The 19,169-nt window shown below is 45.9% G+C and overlaps 1 protein-coding gene across 1 annotated transcript in view; it reads right to left on the bottom strand.

The window, feature by feature from the left end:
• ptprr (protein tyrosine phosphatase receptor type R) overlaps window positions 1-9,824 on the bottom strand; it is a 281,259-nt gene extending 271,435 nt beyond the window's left edge. The window contains exon 1 of the mRNA XM_038780900.1: window positions 9,477-9,824. Coding sequence (XP_038636828.1) covers window positions 9,477-9,534 — 58 coding nt within the window. The 5' untranslated portion in view covers window positions 9,535-9,824. The remainder of the gene's footprint in view (window positions 1-9,476) is intronic.
• Window positions 9,825-19,169: the final 9,345 nt, after the last annotated feature.

Genomic DNA, 19,169 nt, shown 5'->3' with positions numbered 1-19,169 from the left:
GAGGGGTGTGTGACTGTCTGGGGGGTGTCAGACTGTCAGGGGGGAGCGGTGTGAGACTGTCTGGGGGGAGCGGTGTGAGACTGTCTGGGGGGAGCGGTGTGAGACTGTCTGGGGGGAGCGGTGTGAGACTGTCTGGGGGGAGCGGTGTGAGACTGTCTGGGTAGCGGTGTGAGACTGTCTGGGGGGAGCGGTGTGAGACTGTCTGGGGGGAGCGATGTGAGACTGTCTGGGGAGCGGTGTGAGACTGTCTGGGGGGAGCGGTGTGAGACTGTCTGGGGGCAGCGGTGTGAGACTGTCTGGGGGGAGCGGTGTGAGACTGTCTGGGGGGAGCGGTGTGAGACTGTCTGGGGGGAGCGGTGTGAGACTGTCTGGGGGAGCGGTGTGAGATTGTCTGGGGGGAGCAGTGTGAGATTGTCTGGGGGGAACAGTGTTAGACTGTCTGGGGAAGCAGTGTGAGACTGTCTGGGGGAGCGGTGTCAGACTGTCTGGGGGGGGTGTGAGACTGTCTGGGGGAGCGGTGTGAGACTGTCTGGGGGGAACAGTGTTAGACTGTCTGGGGAGCAGTGTGAGACTGTCTGGGGGGAGCAGTGTGAGACTGTCTGGGGGGAGCAGTGTGAGACTGTCTGTGGGTAGCGGTGTGAGACTGTCTGGGGGTAGCGGTGTGAAACTGGGGGAGCGGTGTGAGACTGTCTGGGGGTAGCAGTGTGAGACTGCCTGGGGGTAGCGGTGTGAGACTGTCTGGGGGAGCGGTGTGAGACTGTCTGGGGGTAGCAGTGTGAGACTGTCTGGTGGAGCGGTGTGAGACTGTCTGGGTGGAGCGGTGTGAGACTGTCTGGGGGTAGCAGTGTGAGACTGTCTGGTGGAGCGTTGTGAGACTGTCTGGGTAGCGGTGTGAGACTGTCTGGGGGGAGCGGTGTGAGACTGTCTAAGGGCAGCGGTGTGTGACTGTCTGGGGTAGCGGTGTGTGACTGTCTGGGTAGCGGTGTGAGACTGTCTGGGGGGAGCGGTGTGAAACTCTCTGGGGGGAGCGGTGTGAGACTGTCTGGGTAGCGGTGTGAGACTGTCATCCCTGCACCCTGGCAGTGCCCCTGCCAGTCTGGCAGTGACACCCGGGTGGCACTGCCAATTTGCAAAACTGGCAGTGCCAACATGCCCTGGTGCCAGCTGGGGTGCCAGGGAGTTCCGCCATGCCCAGAGCCTGACCAGAGCCTGGGAAACTGATCCAGATGCCATCTTGCCTGCTCCACGTTTGTGTGGACGTGTTAAACGGCGCCTTGCTAAGGTCTACCAGACGAGGCCCTTAGTTCCCGAGTCCTGTGAGAATTAGGCTCAGGCATGGCTCATTTAAATATGTTAATCTGGTTCTCGCCAGGCGAAGGTGTGATCCAGACTGACATCTCGCAAGATCTCGTTAAATCTCGTGAGGTGTTCCGAGTGTTGCAAATCTTGCAAGAGGCCTCTCGGGAGTTTAAACGGCTTTGTCGGTTTAGCCAGTCTGGCTTGACGAGGCCATTCGATCATGCCCAGAATATTAACTGGGAACAGAGAGTTTTTGTATACTATGAATTGGCCTCAGAGAGCTATTGTTTGTAATTCCTGCTCCCCGTGGGAATTCCAGGACACTTCATGTGTCTTGGTTTTCAGGAAGTGCCTTCAGCTACTCCAGTTCAAGTTCAGTGTTTGAAAGCATGAGGGACAGCTGGAGTCACTGCGGAACATCAGAGAATTTCCCAGATCATACTTCCTGGGAAGTGGTTACCCCACAGGGAGTGGGGCGTCATGATCGTAGGTGCTTGGCCATCTGGAAGAGTAGGAAGATGTAGGTAGTTCAGGACTCTTCAGGCTATGGGTCACTCTCAAACTGGGACTCAGTAGTGAGAGATTGCTGGGAGCGATAACGTCCTGAAGAGGAGCAGCTCCAGAACATGATACTAATGAACAAGGGACTCTCTGGGAGGGGACAGCAACGTGTAGAAATGCAGTTGTTGCAAGTGATTCTCTAGTTAAGGGACAGACAGGCAATTCTGTAACCACCATTGCTTGTCCCACACGGTGTGGTGCCAGGGCACAGGTCACACTGAGATGATACAGCTAACCACTGTGCTACCCTGCCGCCCTGGGTTCTGTCCAATTAGATTACATAAATGTCTCAAGGACAGGAAGTAGTGAGTCGTGGCAGATGGTTGCTTTTCAGAATGGGGGATAGTAGACAGTGGAGTTCAATGGAGTGCTAGGACCACTGTCATTTTTGCTATATATAAATGACTTGAATCTTAAAATATGAAGTAGAACTTCAAAAAATGCTGATATACCTAGCTTGGAGGAGTGGCAACAGTGAGAATGATACAGATTGACTGAAATAGAACATAGGTAGGTGAGCAGAATGGAATTTAATGCAGAGAAGTGTGAGGTGATATATTTTGGAAAAAGCAACGGGGAGAGGCAGTTTAGACTTAATGGCACAGTTCTAAAGAGTGTGTAGGAACAGAGAGACCTGGGGGGGGTGCATCAATCTTTGAAGATGGCAGAACCTATTGAGAGTGTGGTTAGCAAAGTGTATGGGATCCTGGGATTGAGCACAGAAGAAGGGAAGTTAGGTTGATGTAAGTCTCTGGTTAGGCTCCAACTAGAATTATGCATCTAGCTCTGGTCACCACACCTTAGGAAAGATGTCAAGGTCCTTGAGTGGGTGCAGAGAAGGTTTACCAGAATGGTTCCAAGGAATGGGGGGGGGGGGGGGGGGGGGAGTGAGTGCGATGTTAGTCACAAGATTTTGTTGAAAAGGCTGGGGTTATTCTTGTTGGAACAAAGGAGATTGAGTGAAGATTTGTTTGAATTGTACAAGACCATGATAAGATTGGATGAGGTGGACAAGGAAAAACACTTCCCATTAGCTGATTGTATAAGGTCTCAGCAGAGATTTAAGAATTTGGGCAAGAGATGCAGAAAGAGCATGAGGAGGAACTTATATATCCAACAAGGGCTATGACCTGGACCTTGCTCTTGCAGCATGCCTTTAAGAGATAGCAGCATGATATCACTAAAATGGAAGTATGTCATGTGATCTAGTCATAGTTTCATGTTAGCCAATGAGCGGAACTGCTGCTAAAGTCTTCAAGTTTTCTATCAATGTATATCTGTTCTTATGTACCTAGTCCTTATGAGCGATTGGTCATTATAACAACAAAACACTCACTGCATACAAGGGTGTTAGAAGCCAAAACAATCGATGATTTCAGAAGGAAATTATATAACCACTTGAAGGAAAGAAACTTACAGGGTATAGAGATTGAGTGTCATAGTGGAACTGACTGATGTGCTCCGCAGGAGTCAACATGGATTCAATGGGCTGAATGGCCTCCTTCAGTGCCATAAAATTATTCCAAGAATTTTACATGAAGAAGTGATTCCACACTTCCCTCCTGAATGACCTAGATCAGACATTGAGGTCCTTTATTTTTGCCTCTGTAAAGGATTCAATCCTAGGATCAAACCATAGATGAATCAACTGTATTTAAAGCTGTTGTTGTTTACACATGGTAACAATTTCACACAAAAATTATTTAGTTACCCAGGTGCAACCCAGGTCCCCATGGGGAGAGATAGACAAGAGTATTTCACTCTTCAAAAATATCAAATATTAACAAAAACAAAGTACAGCTGGAGGAACGCCAACCACACATACTGCTCTTTTTTCCATATACTTGTCAAGAGATCTGTTGGGACTGTATGTGTCCTGATTATCATCCAGTGAACATTTATTTTGCCATCATGGCACAGTAATTGATTCTGGTGCTCGCAGTTTTCAATTCAAACGGCTGGGTAATTGGCCTTGCACTAAAATCAGCACGATCTGGACTGGGTACGTCACACAAAGAAAGTGAAGACCCAAGATCTGCTGAAAAGTGAGCCTGGGGACTCATTTACTCTTTAAGAATTCATTTTAGAATGAGATCATCGATGGCTAGGCCAGCATTTGTTGCCCATCCCTAGTTTTCCCTTCAGAAGGTGGTGGTGAACTGCCTTCTTGAACTGCTGCAGTCCCTGAGATGTAGGTACATCCTCAGTGCTGTTGGGAGGGAGTTCCAGGATTATGACTCAGTGACAGTGAAGGAACAGCGATATATTTCCAAGTCGGCGGTGGTGAGTGACTTGGAGGGGAACCTCCAGTCGGGGGTGTTCCAGGTATCTGCTGCACTTGTCCTTCTAGATGGTAGTGGTTGTAGGTTTGGAAGGTGCTGCCTTAGTGAGTTCCTGGTACGCATGGTCAGTGGTGGAGGGAGTAAATATTTGTTGAAGGAGTAGCAATCAAGAGGGTTGTTTTGTCCTGGATGGTGTTGAGCTTCTTGAGTGTTGTTGGGGCTGCACTCATCCAGGCAATGGTGAGTATTCCATTATACTCCTGACTTGTTGATGGACCAATATCTATCGGGCATTGCCATGTAACTCCTTGCTTGGGGCCCAGAAGAAATTCAACTGTAATTAAGTCCTGGTGGTGGTGAGTGTGGGTTGTGGGTGACTGCAGAGGTGATGTGGAGGAAATGGGCAGGGTGGGAGGGGGGGGGGGGGGGGGGGCGACGGGGTAGGGGGTTGCAAGTGCAGGCCAGCAACAATCCACAGTTTTTCTGTGAAACCAGTAAAGTATTCACCAAGCATCCAAGAATTTGATATAGACCTAAATTAAATCACTCCAGATGTTTGCTGACACTCTGGACTGCTAAAGGTGAGCTAGATAGCTGGTTTGTGATGCAGAGCAAGGCCAGCTTACCTGAACAGGTGCCGGAATGTGGCGACTAGGGTCCTTTCACAGTAACTTCATACTTGTGACAATAAAAGGTTATTATATATTATATTATTATCATAATTAGAGGAACATTTCAAGAATTCTGGTAAACCAATTCAAATTGCTTACCGTCCATTTGTCAATGACAAAAGAACCATTTTGCTTTAATCACAGATTCTTGGTTCATGGGTGGGGCAGGGAGGGTAAATGAGGCGTGTTAATCTTTGAATCTTACTCAACATAGCGTCTTTTGTTTTTTGTTTTTTAAATTTATTTTTAGTTTAACTATTTCCTTGAATAGATTTCAGAATTAACTTAATGTAAAATTTATACTGTACATGAGCACAGTTGAAAAAAATCAAGTTATTGACATAACCACCTCCATTGCAACTACAGAAAACAGATTATTCTTTTTGCCATCTAAAGTGACCTAGTTTTGTTTCAAATTGGAAGCCCTGTTTTTGTGAATGTGTTGCTGTCCATCAATTAATAGGTATTAAGCACTGTCAGATGTACTGTTTGTGACTATGTTAGCAGATTCACCTATTTTGTAAGTCACAATTCATCATGGCTTATGCTTCTGGTGGCTGTTACATAAGGGCCAAAATTTGCGAAGGATAAATTCTATTAAACAGAGAGCTATCATAAAGCCATCCCGTCATGGCCTGCCCGCTGCGGCAATCGGTACAGGTGGAATGGTAAATATGATGGACAAGGCAAACTTAACTACTGATGGAAATTTCTGGTTCCAGGTCCAATTTCTGGTTCCAGGTCCAATTTCAGCCCATTCAAACCTACCCATTTGCACAGAATTAAAATTGGGCCCTATGTTTCATGTTGACCACTTCTTGCCTTCCATCCAGAACAAAGCAACTTGCTTGATTCGCACCCCATTCACCACCTTCAACATTCATGGCCTCCATCACAGGCATACAGTGGTAGCAGTGTGTACCATCTGCATGGTGCACAATAGCTAACACACCAAAGCCTCTTCAACAGCACCTTCCAAACCCTCAACCTCCACGACCTAGCAGGACAAGAGCATAGGTACACCACCACCTAGGTTTCCCTCCAAGTCACTCCTGACACTGGAAATATATCGCCATTTCTTCACTGTCATTGGATCTATCTTTGCAGTAACACAGAAATTATTTTCAAAAATGCCAGGGTGCATGATAATGCAGAGAATATGAACTTCAGATGAACCGATAAGCTAATGTAATTAAAATATCCACTTAAACATTGCTTCGGAGGAAACAATTATTTTTATTAGAGGAATTGTGTTCGACGTCCACAGTCCTGTGCTTACATATTAAATATTTATTTGAATATGCAAAAGGCAGATTGCTTATAAATGCTGAATCCCAGATGACTAACATGTGAAAGAAATACATTTGTACTGCTGGAATTCAGACACGTAGGCCGATGTTATATTATGTATTGTATAATCACTTGATTTAAGATTCTAAATATGTATTTTGTGATACCATCTAATTAAGCCTGGATCAATAGCAAGCGAAATTCTATGGCTTAGGGCAAAGGTGTATCACAAACTATAATGCTGTAATTGCAGTGCATACATTGCAGAAACTGGACTCTTAATTCTGAAGAATTTTAGATGTGTTTCCCTGTAAATCCCATCTTGGAGCTAAGATAACATCTCGATATCTTGAGAAGGTATTTGATGAAGCTCTATTTTGAGTGACCCTCCCCGGGTGGGTTTTCATGATGACAGCTGTTTACTGTGGAAAAGCTGTGAGAGGCGATTCACATGCTGTTATGAAATGAATTAAAGGAGCTTCTAAACATTAAAGAAACATTGTGAAGGACGTGGGTTAAATTATATTAATTCCATTACGCACAAGTGTTATCAACAAAACCCTCATCGAAATGTAGTGCTTAATTTATTCTACTTCAAGGCTTTAGTAATCCACTCAGTCATTGCTCTTGGCATATTATATATTCCTCAGTCACAGAAAGACTTTGATGTTCCCTTGTTCTTTATTGAGTACCTGTCATTATTGTCTGAATTTCTACAGGTTGTATAGCTGAACAGGAGAAGTACCAAATGGGCTCAACTGGTAGCACTCTCATCTGTGATTGAGCAGCTCATTGGCTTAAGATCACCTTCACTCTTGACATATAATGTTGGCTCATGTTTCTACTGAGCCATCTGCATTATCAGAGGTAAAGCTCCTTGAATGAAATATTTAAAAGTAAATTCCCGTGCCTCGTTCAAGTGGACATTATTAATCACAGGGCTTTACTCTAAGAAGAACGACAGCTTCTCCAGAGTTTTGGTCAAGATTATTGTTAACACTCAACCGATACCTTAAACCCAACTGACAGTCATTCATCACACTGCAAGTAAAGGAAGTTTGTTGCTGCATTGGATTCCGTAACATTAACGACTGCCGGAAGTAATTGTCCGAAGTCATTTAATATGCAAAATGTTATTTAAATGCAAAAGATTTGAATAGCCACACTCCGATCAGCTAATCCTGTATTGTATCTCTAAAATAAACAGAAAGGTTTTTTGAAAAAAAGTCATCTATTCTCAATTTTATCCTATTTACAATGTTACATACAGCCAGTGAAAAGCAATATCTGGTAACATCGAGGCAGCATTTAACTGAATGTGGTAATAAGGTGCCCCAGCTAAACTGACATCAATGGGAATGGGATTGGGAATGGGTGGGGGGATTGGAGTGATACCTGGCACAAAGGAAGATGCTTGTGGTCGTTGGAGTCCAACATCTCAACCAAGGATAACACTGTAGGAGCTCTTCAGGGAAGTGTCCTACACACAAACATCTTCAACTGCTTCATTAATGACCTTCCCTCCACCACGCGATCAAAGAGGATGTTTGTTGATGATTACACAGTGTTCAGTACAATCCTGACTCCTCAGGTACTAATGTCCATGTGTAGCAAAACCTGGACAACATTCATGCTTGGGCTGATAGGTGGTGAGTAACATTCATGCCACACAACTGCCAGGCAGTGACCATCTCCAACAAGAGAGAATCTAACCATCTCTCCTTGACATTTAATGGAATTACTATTGTTGGAGCTATCAGTGCCTGGAACCTGAAATAGACCAGCTACATGAATACTGTGTCTACAAGAACAGGTTAAAGGGGGTTCTCTAATTCATTGTGGCTTGCTGGTTGGGCCAACATTCATTGCCTATTCTCAACTGCCCTTGAACTGGGTAGTTTGCCAGGCCATTTCAGAGGGCATTTAAGAGTCGACCACATTGCTGTGGATCTAGAGTCACATGTAGTCCAGACCAGGTAAGGATGACAGATTTCCTTCTCTAAAGGACACTAGTGAACCAGACGGGTTATTATGACAATCAACAATGATTTTATGATCATTGTCAGACTTTCAATTCCAGATTTATATTGAATTAAATTTCACCAACTGGCTGGCATGAGGGGATTTGCAGTGTTACTCATCTCCTGACTCCTAAAGCCTGTCGACTATCTCCAAAGGTACAAGAGGGCGATGGAGCACCCACTGGGGCTAAACCCCTTTTTGCAGGGGTGGGGGGGGGGGGAGCTGCAGAAGACGTGCAGCTCCAATAATACACAAGAAGCTTGACACCATCCAAGACAGAGCAGTTTGCTTGATCGGCCATCGACCACCTTCAACATTCACTCCCTCCACTGCTGATGCACAGTGATGGCAGTATGTACCATCGGCAAATTGTACTGCCACAACTCACCAAGGCTCCCTCGACAGCACTTTCCAGACACATGGCCTCTCCCACCTAGAAGGACAAGGGCAGCAGGGGAACACTACCATCCGCAAGTTTCTCCTCCAAGCCACATACCATCCTGACTTGGAACTATATCCGTCACTGTCCCTGGGTCCAACCCTGGAACCCTCTCTCTAACAGCATTGGGGGTGTACCTACACTACATGGACACCACATGGTTCAAGGTGGCAGCTCACCGCCATCTTCCCAAGGGCAATTAGAGGTGGGCAACAAATGCTGGCCTAGCCAGGGACATCTACATCCCAAAAAATACGAAGAGGAACTCTCGGATCTGACCCTGCAAAGTTGAGATCAGAGGCAAAGTGAGCTGATCCCAGACAGAACATTGCTCCCTGCGTGTGCACAGCGCCACTGCCCTAATGCAATGTGGGTGTCGTTCAGTCAATCTCTTTTTTGCCACACTGCGCTGACCTTGGTGCTGAAACGGGCCCGAATATCGCGCGAGGAAGTTGACTCCGGCCAGCCCCATCCTCCTCCTCCCCACCCCCCCCCCCCCCCCCCCTCCGCGTAGCAAGGTGCAGAGAGCTCTCTGCCAGCCCTTTGAAAGGGGGGGGGGGGGGTGCTCGCTCCACCTTAGCTGGCAGTGTAGTCAGTCTGTTGCTGGGGGGGGGGGGGGGGGGTGATAACGGTAACGGAAGCATTTCAATCCTGATCTGCAGCCTCGCTTTACAATCACAGAATTATCACCCAGAGGAAAACGGGAGCTGCATTTTAACAATATTGCCTCCATTTGATAAACGTATATATATATATATGTGTGTGTGTGGAGGAAATAAACATTTCTCCCGCACCATCATTGCCCCCCCCTTCCTGGCGGTGAGGCTGAAACGCTGCCCCCGTTGAAACACCTGCTGAAAACGCACGCATGGCCAGTGTGGGGTGAAGAGCCAGTTTTGGAAGGGGACCTACCTGCATTCTGCAGCCGGAGCAGTCCGCACACGACCAGGACACAGAAGCTGCCCCGCATGCTGTCGGCGACACTTGCAGCGTTCAACGCCAGATACCACCAGAGCGGATCCTCCCGCAGCCCCCCCACCCCACCCCTGCGAAAGGGGGTTTAGCCCCAGTGGGTGGAGGGCGCAGTCAGATTGGACAGTCTTTGCTGAGGAAGTCAGATTCGGTCACATCGCCCTGGTTAAGCCCGTGTCGCACCTACAGCTCGAGATCTAGACGCAGGCTGGCGTGCAACCGAGATGTGGCACCGTCTGCGCCTCCGGCAGGGCTGCCACTCCACCGGGGCGGACCACAGCAACGCATCGAGAGGGGAGGGAGGGAGGGAGGGGAGCTCAAGTCAGCACTCGGATCTGGGCGAATGGTTGAGGGGAATGGTTGGCAGCTGTACCTCACCTCCTAGCAACTAGACATCACGTGTGTTTAATATTGAACTTTGGGTCTGGTTTATAGATGAGGTGGATACGCATGTATTTTTCAGAAGGTCGGCATGTTGACACTGAAATTGCAAGAGCGCACTTTCAGAGCTGGGTTGTTGTCAGTTTCATGGACGGTGCACAGCCAGACTTTAGGCCAGGCTCAAATCTTCCTTCGGCGGGGCAGGAGGGGAGGGGGTGACGTGCAGTGGTCACACAAATCTCCAAATGATATATCTTTTTAGTGGAACTGATACCTCTCACCCACATGATTAGAACTGCATTTTGCACATGCAGAGGCCCATCCAAAATATTCGCCTTAATCCGAGAGAAAACATCAAAAACATTTAACCAGCCCTGTGCTAAAGGGGGCTTCATTTTTACAGTTAAAATGGGAGATCCGGCCATCGAAAGAGTTAATGGTACAACACCCCAATTATTTATTTGTCTGTTGGTGTTCTTTGGTGTAAGTTGAAAGTATGTTCTTAAAGAGTGGTATGCCTGCATAGGAAGTAGACAGACGACGCGAGTGGGCCATTCTGCCCTCAAGCCTGCTCCACCATCCAATAAGATCAAGACTAACCTATCTCAACTGCACTCCCCCCCCCCCCCCCACTGCCCCACAACTGTCCCCACATACCTGGATTCTCTAAATATCTAAAAATAGGAGATCTCTAACTATAGTATATTCAATGACTGAGTGCCCACAGTGGATTAAAAATTTCAAAGGTTCACAATCTTTTGAGTGAAGAAATGTCTCCTCTTCTCAGTCCTAAATGGCTGACCCCTTGCCCAAAGACAATGACCCTTGGTTCTAGACTCTCCAACCAGCAGAAACATCTTTCCAGGATTTAGCCTGACAAGCCTCCTAACTGCACTGTCAAGCCTCCTTTCTAAACCTGGATAGGAGATGCCGGTGGTATAATCACTGGACTAGCAATCCATCTAATGCCCTGGGGATATGGAGTCAATCTCACCATAAGTCATTTTAAAAAAATCATTCAGGGCATGTGGGCGTTGTTCAGATAGCATTTATTGCCCATCTTTAATTGCCCTTGCACTGAATGGTTTACTTGGCCAATTCAGAGGACAGTTAAGAGTCAACCACATTGTTTTGGGTCTGGAGTCACATGTAGACCAGACCAGGTTATGATGGCAGCCTTCCTTCTGTAAAGAACATTAGTGAAACATAATCATCATTAGACTTTTAATTCCAGATTTTTATTGAATTTAAATTCCATCATTTGGGATTTGAACACAAGTCCCTAGAACATTAACCTGGGTCTCTGGATTACTAGTCCAGTGAGAATACCACTACTAGTAACCTGGGTCTCTGGATTACTAGTCCAGTGAGAATACCACTTCCCTTATTATAGCTGGAATATAAAGCAAGTCCATGAGAATTGCCCCATCCGGTTCACTAATATCATTTTAGGAAAGGAAATCTGCTGTCCTTACTTGTCCTGCCCTATATATGACTCTAGATCAACAACAAATATTCTTGACCTTTAATTTCCCTCCAAAATAGCCTATTCAATTCAAGGACAATTAGGAAAGAGCAACAAATGCCAGCCTTTCCAATGATCCCACATCCCATGAAAGAATATAGAAAAAAAATACTTTGAATAAAATGGCCCATTTCTGAGATTCTAGTGGAGTTTGGGGCGGCACGGTGACACTTCTGCCTCACAGCGCCAGGGACCCTGGTTCAATTCCAGCCTTGGGTGACTGCCTCTGTGGAGTTTGCACGTTCTCCTCACGTCTGCGTGAGTTTCCTCCAGGTGCTCCGGTTTCCTCCCACAGTCCAAAGATGTGCAGGTTAGGTGGATTGGCCACGATAAAATTGCCCCTTAGTATCCAGGGATGTACAGATTAGGTAGGCTATGGGGATAGGGTGGGGAAATGGGCCTAGATAGAGTGCTTTTTCAGAGGGTCGGTGCAGATCCGATGGGCCGAATGGCCTCCTTCTGCATTGTAGACATTCCATGATTCTATTATCTGGTATGTTGTATCATTGAAATCATATGTTGTAATTCATTTATACCAATCAAATAAAGAAAATGCCAAGGATTTGAAGCTTGTACAGTGATATTGCTGTTAATGTTCACAGTGAAGCTGTTTGTACTCATCCACAAAATTCAAACCTTTATATTCAGCACTGCTCAAGATTTCTTGTTCCATTTCACCTCTGCAATGTCAATATTTCAAAATGTTTCACTTGCATAATTGATGGAGCTCCTCCTCCGCAAAAGCATTAAGTTGGTCTTATTGTGGAAAAGATCACAGAAGAATTGATCCCAGGGTTGCTCTGCGCTCAATTAGAACAATAATAGGGAGCAGTTCCACAACAGCTAGGGTCAGTCCTAATTGTGTCAACCTTTCTAAAGAACTGCAGTAAAACATAACAGGAAACAACATGGAAAACAAAAGGTTAAACTGAAAAATAACCATGTGTTTAGTAATGAAGAATTCACTGGCATGGTAGTTCTATACTATAATCACAAAGTGTAGCTGCACAGTTGCTTTCTAGTGCAACACGAGCCAGATAATTTTTCACCCCACACAATAAATAATTTAGAATTAATATATATTGTCTACAATTGCTTTCTGTGGTCTTAAAAAAAACACCTTTGAGTTTTGCCTTCTTGAGATTCCGTGGGATTTATCTCTAATCAAAAAACAGTTAAACCTTTTGGTGCTTCAACACAATTGAAAAAAAATATGCTTAGCCCTAGCGCATTGCAAAGTAGTCATTATAGTTACTGGGTTCTTTCAATGAATCCACTGATATTACTTTGACGAAGGGTTTAAGAGCTTATCAGAAATCACAGAAATGAAGGCTGAGGCATTTATAAATGCCTTTGAAATTTTGAGGTGAGATTACAGCCTTGAAATCACTCCTAAGCAACTATTATTTTTTAGAATATATTCTGTGGTGTTTTGGACGCAATCTACTTTATGAAGTTTGTTCTTTCTTGACAGTGTCTCTCATTATGCACAACAATAGGGCAGCATGGTGGCCTAGTGGTTAGCACAATCGCCTCACGGCGCTGAGGTCCCAGGTTCGATCCCGGCTCTGGGTCACTGTCCGTGTGGAGTTTGCACATTCTCCCCGTGTCTGCGTGGGTTTCGCCCCCACAACTCAAAAATGTGCAGGTTAGGTGGATTGGCCACGCTAAATTGCTCCTTAATTGGAAAAAATAATTGGGTACTCTAAATTTTTTTTTTTTAAATTATGCACAACTATAACTAACATGTATTATGTTAGTGTGGTGATCGTGGAACAAACCAATAATTGACAAAAAAACTATGAGCTGAAAAATCAGTTGTATAGCACTGTTGAAGAACTGTGGTATGCATCATCGATTTCTGCTTCTCGCATGACGTTTGTGGCATGACGACAGTAGAATAATAATAATCTTTATTGTCACAAGTAGACTTACATTAACACTGCCGAGCTAGGAAGAAATATGGGGCTGCGAGCATCAGAAAAATGATGGAAGAAGTCATCACCATGCTACCAAGCGGCACTTACTCAGCAATAACCTGCTGACGGATGCTCAGTTTGGGTTCCGCCAGGGTCACTCTGCTCCTGACCTCATTTCAGCCTTGCTTCAAACATGGATAAAAGAGCTGAATGCCAGAGGTGAGATGAGAGTGACTGCCCTTGACATCAATGCAGCATTTGACCGAGTGAGGAAAGAGCCCTAGCTAAACTGGAATCAATGAGAATCAGGGTGAAAACTCTCCGCTGGTTGGAGTCATACCTGGCACAAAGGAAGATGGTTGTGGTGGTTGGAGGTCAATTGTCTCAGATCAACGACATCACTGCAGGGGTTCCTCAGAGACCATCTTCAGCTACTTCATCAATGACCTTCCTTCCATCATAAGGTCAGAGGTGGGAATGTTCGCAGATGACTGTACAATGTTCAGCATCATTTGCGACTCCTCAGATAATGAAGCAGTCCATGTTCAAGTGCAGCAAGACCTGGACAATATCCAAGCTTGGGCTGACAAGTGGAAAGTTACATTCACGCCATGCAAGTGCCAGACAATGACCATCTCCTACAAGGGAGGATCTAACCATCATCCCTTGACATTCAAAGGATTACCATCACTGAATCCCCCACAAACAGCATCCTGGGGGTTGCCATTGATCAGAAACTAAACTGGACTAGCCATATTAATACTGTGGCTACCAGAGCAGGTCAAAGGCTAGGAATTCTGTGGTGAGTAACTCACCTCCTGACCCCCTAAAGCCTATCCACCATCTGCAAGGCAAAAGTCAGGAGTGGCAGTAAAAACCAGACAAGAGTAGAATTCTGGGTTGGCCAAAGAAAACCTGGAAGTACAGTAAAAGTAGAACCTCTAAGAACTGAGGATAGTTGCCAGGGATGATAGACCTGTGCCTAAGCAAAAGAGATTACAATGAAGTGGGGCTGGTGGCAGAGACTTGCTGCCCATTGCCCTGCCCTGGACCAGGGGAACAAAGTAGTAAGTCTAAGTCTAGTAAACGATGTATCCATCACTTACCAACGATCAGGCATGCGACATGCAAGGTGGGACATGAATCTGTGGAAATTACAGGAATTAGAGATTACTCCCCAATTTACAGGTCAGGTGCTTTTCAGTAACTTCCCCTGACACAAAATTAGTGATATTTTATGCTGGCTTTCTGGGACTATTTTGTGCCACCTGAGGATAGTTGCCAGGCATGACAGACGATGACCTAAATGACTTATTCCGGTCTGGAGGCAGTTTTTTCATTGCCTTCTGGTCGGCAATAGCACCAGGGAATGGGATAGAGATGGCAGAGAGACCGAGTTCGATGAGGATAGAGGGAAGAGGTGGAGAAGAACAGGAAGATGCAGGGATCCTGTGTACTGGGACAGAAGCTCACTGATGGAGTGCAGGGATGCTCTCCCATTTCAAACACAACTTTCCCATCCCAACATGGAACCATCAATCAGCAGCTTCATACTCATGTCACACACCAGAGCATCACCTTGCCCAACATTCTGCAATAAAAATCACCAATAAAAATCTTCACAAAACATCCTTACGCAGCAAAACATTTAATGATACAAACAACAGAACCTAGATGCATTTCCTTCTGCCCTCTCCTGCGTGTTCCATTGTCGCTCCTCGTGATACTCCTGTGGTTGGAGCAATCCATGTTACCCCAGGAGAGGTAACAGCATGGGCACTGATAGAGCGGTAATTATTGGACTACTCATGCCATCATCCTGATGGAGGAGCTGCGCTCTGAAAGCTTGTGAATCCAAATAAACCTGTTTGACTGTAACCTAGTGTTGTCAGACTTCATCCTCAGAGAGGACAGCAGGTTGATCTTCTACGGGGCTACTGCCACACCCAAAGGGTGGCACCTCAGCAATCCTGTTCATTTGTTTGAGCCCAGATTGGTGGGCCGCTTTGAAAGCTGCAAGTCTCATTGGACACTGAGATCTGCAACCATGTTGGCAGAGCCCTGAGTCCGCAAGGCAGCAGCCAGGGATCCTGTGAGCTCCATCTGATCTTCCAATGCAGCACTGAGATGTTGGAAGGATTCCGCCTGTGCTGCAGCGGGAGCTAAGACAGTGGCCAGATGCTCTACCCTGGGCCCGTCCCCATATGCTCCCATGGAATCGGCCACCACTTTCCAAGGTGGAAAATATAGACTTCAAGCTCAGTGCGATTCCCTCTGCCTCATTGGAGCCAGACTCCTCCGTTCTCCTAGACAATGACAGAGTCTGGCTGGCCTGCCCCAAACATCTCCATGTACAGCATCATCAGCATATTCTCGTGTACCACCTCATCCACTTCCTCGTCTGAGTCCCCTGCAGCTGAATTCAGCTGCAACCTTGCCCTTCAGGGAGCTAGCACCCGCACTACCTTTTCTCCCAGTGCTGGCTACAGCCTCCTCGAGTGACTTACCATGAGTTCCTCGCAATTCTGTAGGACTTTCAACAATTGGCAGACTCTCAGTATCTGAGCTGGTGATCGGGATTGTAAGGTCAAGTGATGGTGCCTCCTCCTCACTTTTGGCACATACATTTTCCTCCTCCTCTTGCCTCCCTGAGGATGTCCAGGCTGCAGCTTTTCTGAAAACAGAAGCAATGATTGGGTTGAGGGAAAGCTGGTGGAAAGGAAAGCATGATTACTGTGGTCACAGCATCTTTAGCTTCCAGTTGACACCATAGCTCAGGGAGAGTTGGAAAGATTTACAAGGTTGCCATTTAGCCTTAATGTGGGCAGCCTCTGCTATGCCAGATCCTATGTGCTGTGTTGCCTCCAGGCCTGTGATGCATTCTACCGTTTCTTTCAGAGGATGGCATCTTGGAGGCGTTCTTCTGGGCATCTGCAAGAGAGAGGACAGAGTGTCAATTATTGTGTCATTGTGCCTGGCCATCGTTGAATAGCTGGGAGTGTGCAGAGGCAGGAAAATGTGGACGTGATGCTGGCATTGTGTGGATGAGGTACAGGATGTGAATGGTAGGAGTAGATCCCGTGCTAGTGAGAGTGTAGCCAGGTCAGCAATGGGGTCCTGTGCACAGAGCTGAGTGCTGGAGGTCACTGCTGTGCTGTGCAAGCAATAAAATGTGAGCAGGTATGCGTGTACCCACCTGTGCAAGGCCTTTATATTTCTTGCAGCATTGCTGTGATATCCCTAAAGTCACACTTGATTAACCTGGCATTAACCAGGGCGATGTCCTCCCATTCCTCCCTCTGTTGAGACTTGAGAGCTTTCTTCCATAAATGGTTAATACTGTGGTTACCAGGGCAAGTCGAATAGGAATCCAATGGTGAGTAATCATTTACAAGTCAGGAGTGTAATCAAATACTTTCCAATTGCCTGGATGAGTGCAGCTCCAACAACACTCCAGAAGCTCAACACCATTCAAGACAAAGCAGCCCACTTGATTGCTCCTCCTTCCACAAACATTCACACCCTCCAGCACAGATGAACAGTGGTACCCGTGTGTACCATCTACAAGATGCACTGCATTAAATCACCAAGTTTCCTTAGACAGCATCTTCCAAACCCACGACCAGCCAACTAGAAGGACAAGAACAAGTTCCCCTCCCAGCCACTCACCAACCGTGACTTGGAAATATATCGCCGTTCCTTCGCTGTTGCTGGGGGAAAATCCTGGAACTCCCTCCCTAACAGCACAGTGGGTGTACCTACATCTGAAGGACTATAGCGGTTCTGGAAGGCAACTTACCACCACCTCGGGCAACTAGGGATGAGCAATAAATGCTGGCCTAACCAGCGACACCCTCATCCCGCCAATGATTTTGTTTTTAAAAGGGGAATGGTTGCCTCCATCCTACCCTTCACCATGGAGACTAGAGCCTCCAGTTCGATATCATGAAACACGGAAAGCCCTGTCCCTGGCCTGTTGAGTTATCCTTGAAATGGCACCGAACACTTTTCTGTCGGGCATCAATGCAGGCTTGCATTTAGCAGAGAGTGAACCTTTAAGAAGAGGAGGCTGCCTGGATCACTTGAGGGCCAATCAATGTTACTGGGGTCTCCTGCTGAGCAGAGAGGCAGCATGGAGGCCAGGGGTCGAGTGTGGCAGCAACGTGATGAACATTCAGTTGTGCACCACAATCAGGGGAACGAGGTGGGTCCACCAATATTACGTGGAACCCACCTCGATTTCAAGGGGCGCGGGGGGCTGGGGTGCCGGGGGAGGGGGACAGTTTTTGAACCTCCGCTCCGTTCTCAGAAGACATTTCTAAACCTGTGTACCTGTTGAAACTTCCCTTTTCAGTGCATAATTTTAGAAGTGGTGTAAACGAATTAGTACTCAAAAAAGCAGACAAAATTACACTGAAAATAACCGATATCGACTGAAAGCTATTCACAGCAGATTTGCATACGTGACCTGTCTTATGCTAAAGCAAAACCCCCAAAGAAAGGCAATCAGTATGAGTGAATGTTTGCAAGATTCCATTCAATTCACATTTTCGCACTGATTAAGAGGAAAACAAAAAACATTTTGTTTGTAACAATTCAAGCAAAGCGTTTGATCAAACATGATGACTTAGTGTGTGATTCTTCAGGACATATTATGTGGGCGCTGTGCTTTCAGCTTCTGTTCTTGGCTGACGGTAATATTTAACTTAAACAACCATCTAGACAAATGCAAGTACTTTATCTTGAAATGCTGTTTAATAAAGGGAGCTAAAATTCAGTAAGTAGCTCGCTGTAAGAGTTTAACTTTTATTAATAAAACATGTGTTTGTGCTCTCCCTGTGTTGATGATCTCTTTCAAATAGTTCTGCTGCTTAACCTTCAGCTGCATTGTATTCAACCTCCAACTAAGAAAAGCGTACTATTCAATTGGTCTGAAAATAATTGTTCTGCCCTTCTGGCAGATTAGTCAGAGGGAAGACATTTTTGGTGATTAAAGCATGGAAAATAGAATCATAGAATTTGCAGTGCAGAAGGAGGCTATTTGGCCCATCGAGTCTGCACCAGTCCTTGGAATGTGCAACTAAGCCCACACCTTCAGCCTATCCCCACACCTACATCCTATTCCCGTAACCCCACCTAACCTTTTTTTTTAGACACAAAGGGCAATTTAGCATAGACAATCCACCTAACCTGCACATCTTTGGACTGGAGGGAACCGGAGCACCCGGAGGAAACCCACGCAGACACGGGGAGAATGTGCAGACTCCACACGGACAGTGACCCAAGCCGGGAATTGAACCTGGGACACTGGAGCTGTGAAGCAATTGTGCTAACCACTGTTATAACGTGCTGCCCACAAATAGATTTCTTGTCGGTCGCCCAGAAGTTTGACCTGCTTATTCTTTTACCTTCTAAATGTACCAGAAGATGTATGACAGCCCTTAGATGCATATTTATGTCTTGATGATGTTCACACTGATGTTCACACTGAAGGATTAATGATTACGAAAATGAGGCAGCACCAAGTATCATTTCAAATTTATCACGTAGTAATTCAACTGCAATTACTCCAGCAGAATAGGTTTTATAAATATTTATTGGATTATGCAAATATTATCACAATTTATTAGTTCAAGTACTTTACCTAATATTGTGTTGACTATCAGCAATGGAATAACCAACTTAATATCAAATCAGCTCTTTTGTTTTTCTAAAAGGTTAACAAAACAGAATAATCCCCTCACTGACTTGTTGGGAATCTATTTTCAGGAACTATATTTTCTTTCAAAATTTGGAAGCACATTGCAT

Source organism: Scyliorhinus canicula, chromosome 20, assembly GCF_902713615.1.
Source record: "Scyliorhinus canicula chromosome 20, sScyCan1.1, whole genome shotgun sequence".
NCBI classification, from domain to species: domain Eukaryota; kingdom Metazoa; phylum Chordata; class Chondrichthyes; order Carcharhiniformes; family Scyliorhinidae; genus Scyliorhinus; species Scyliorhinus canicula.
The sequence above is the reverse complement of the archived record's forward strand: the minus strand, read 5'-3'. Positions and strand labels throughout refer to the sequence as shown.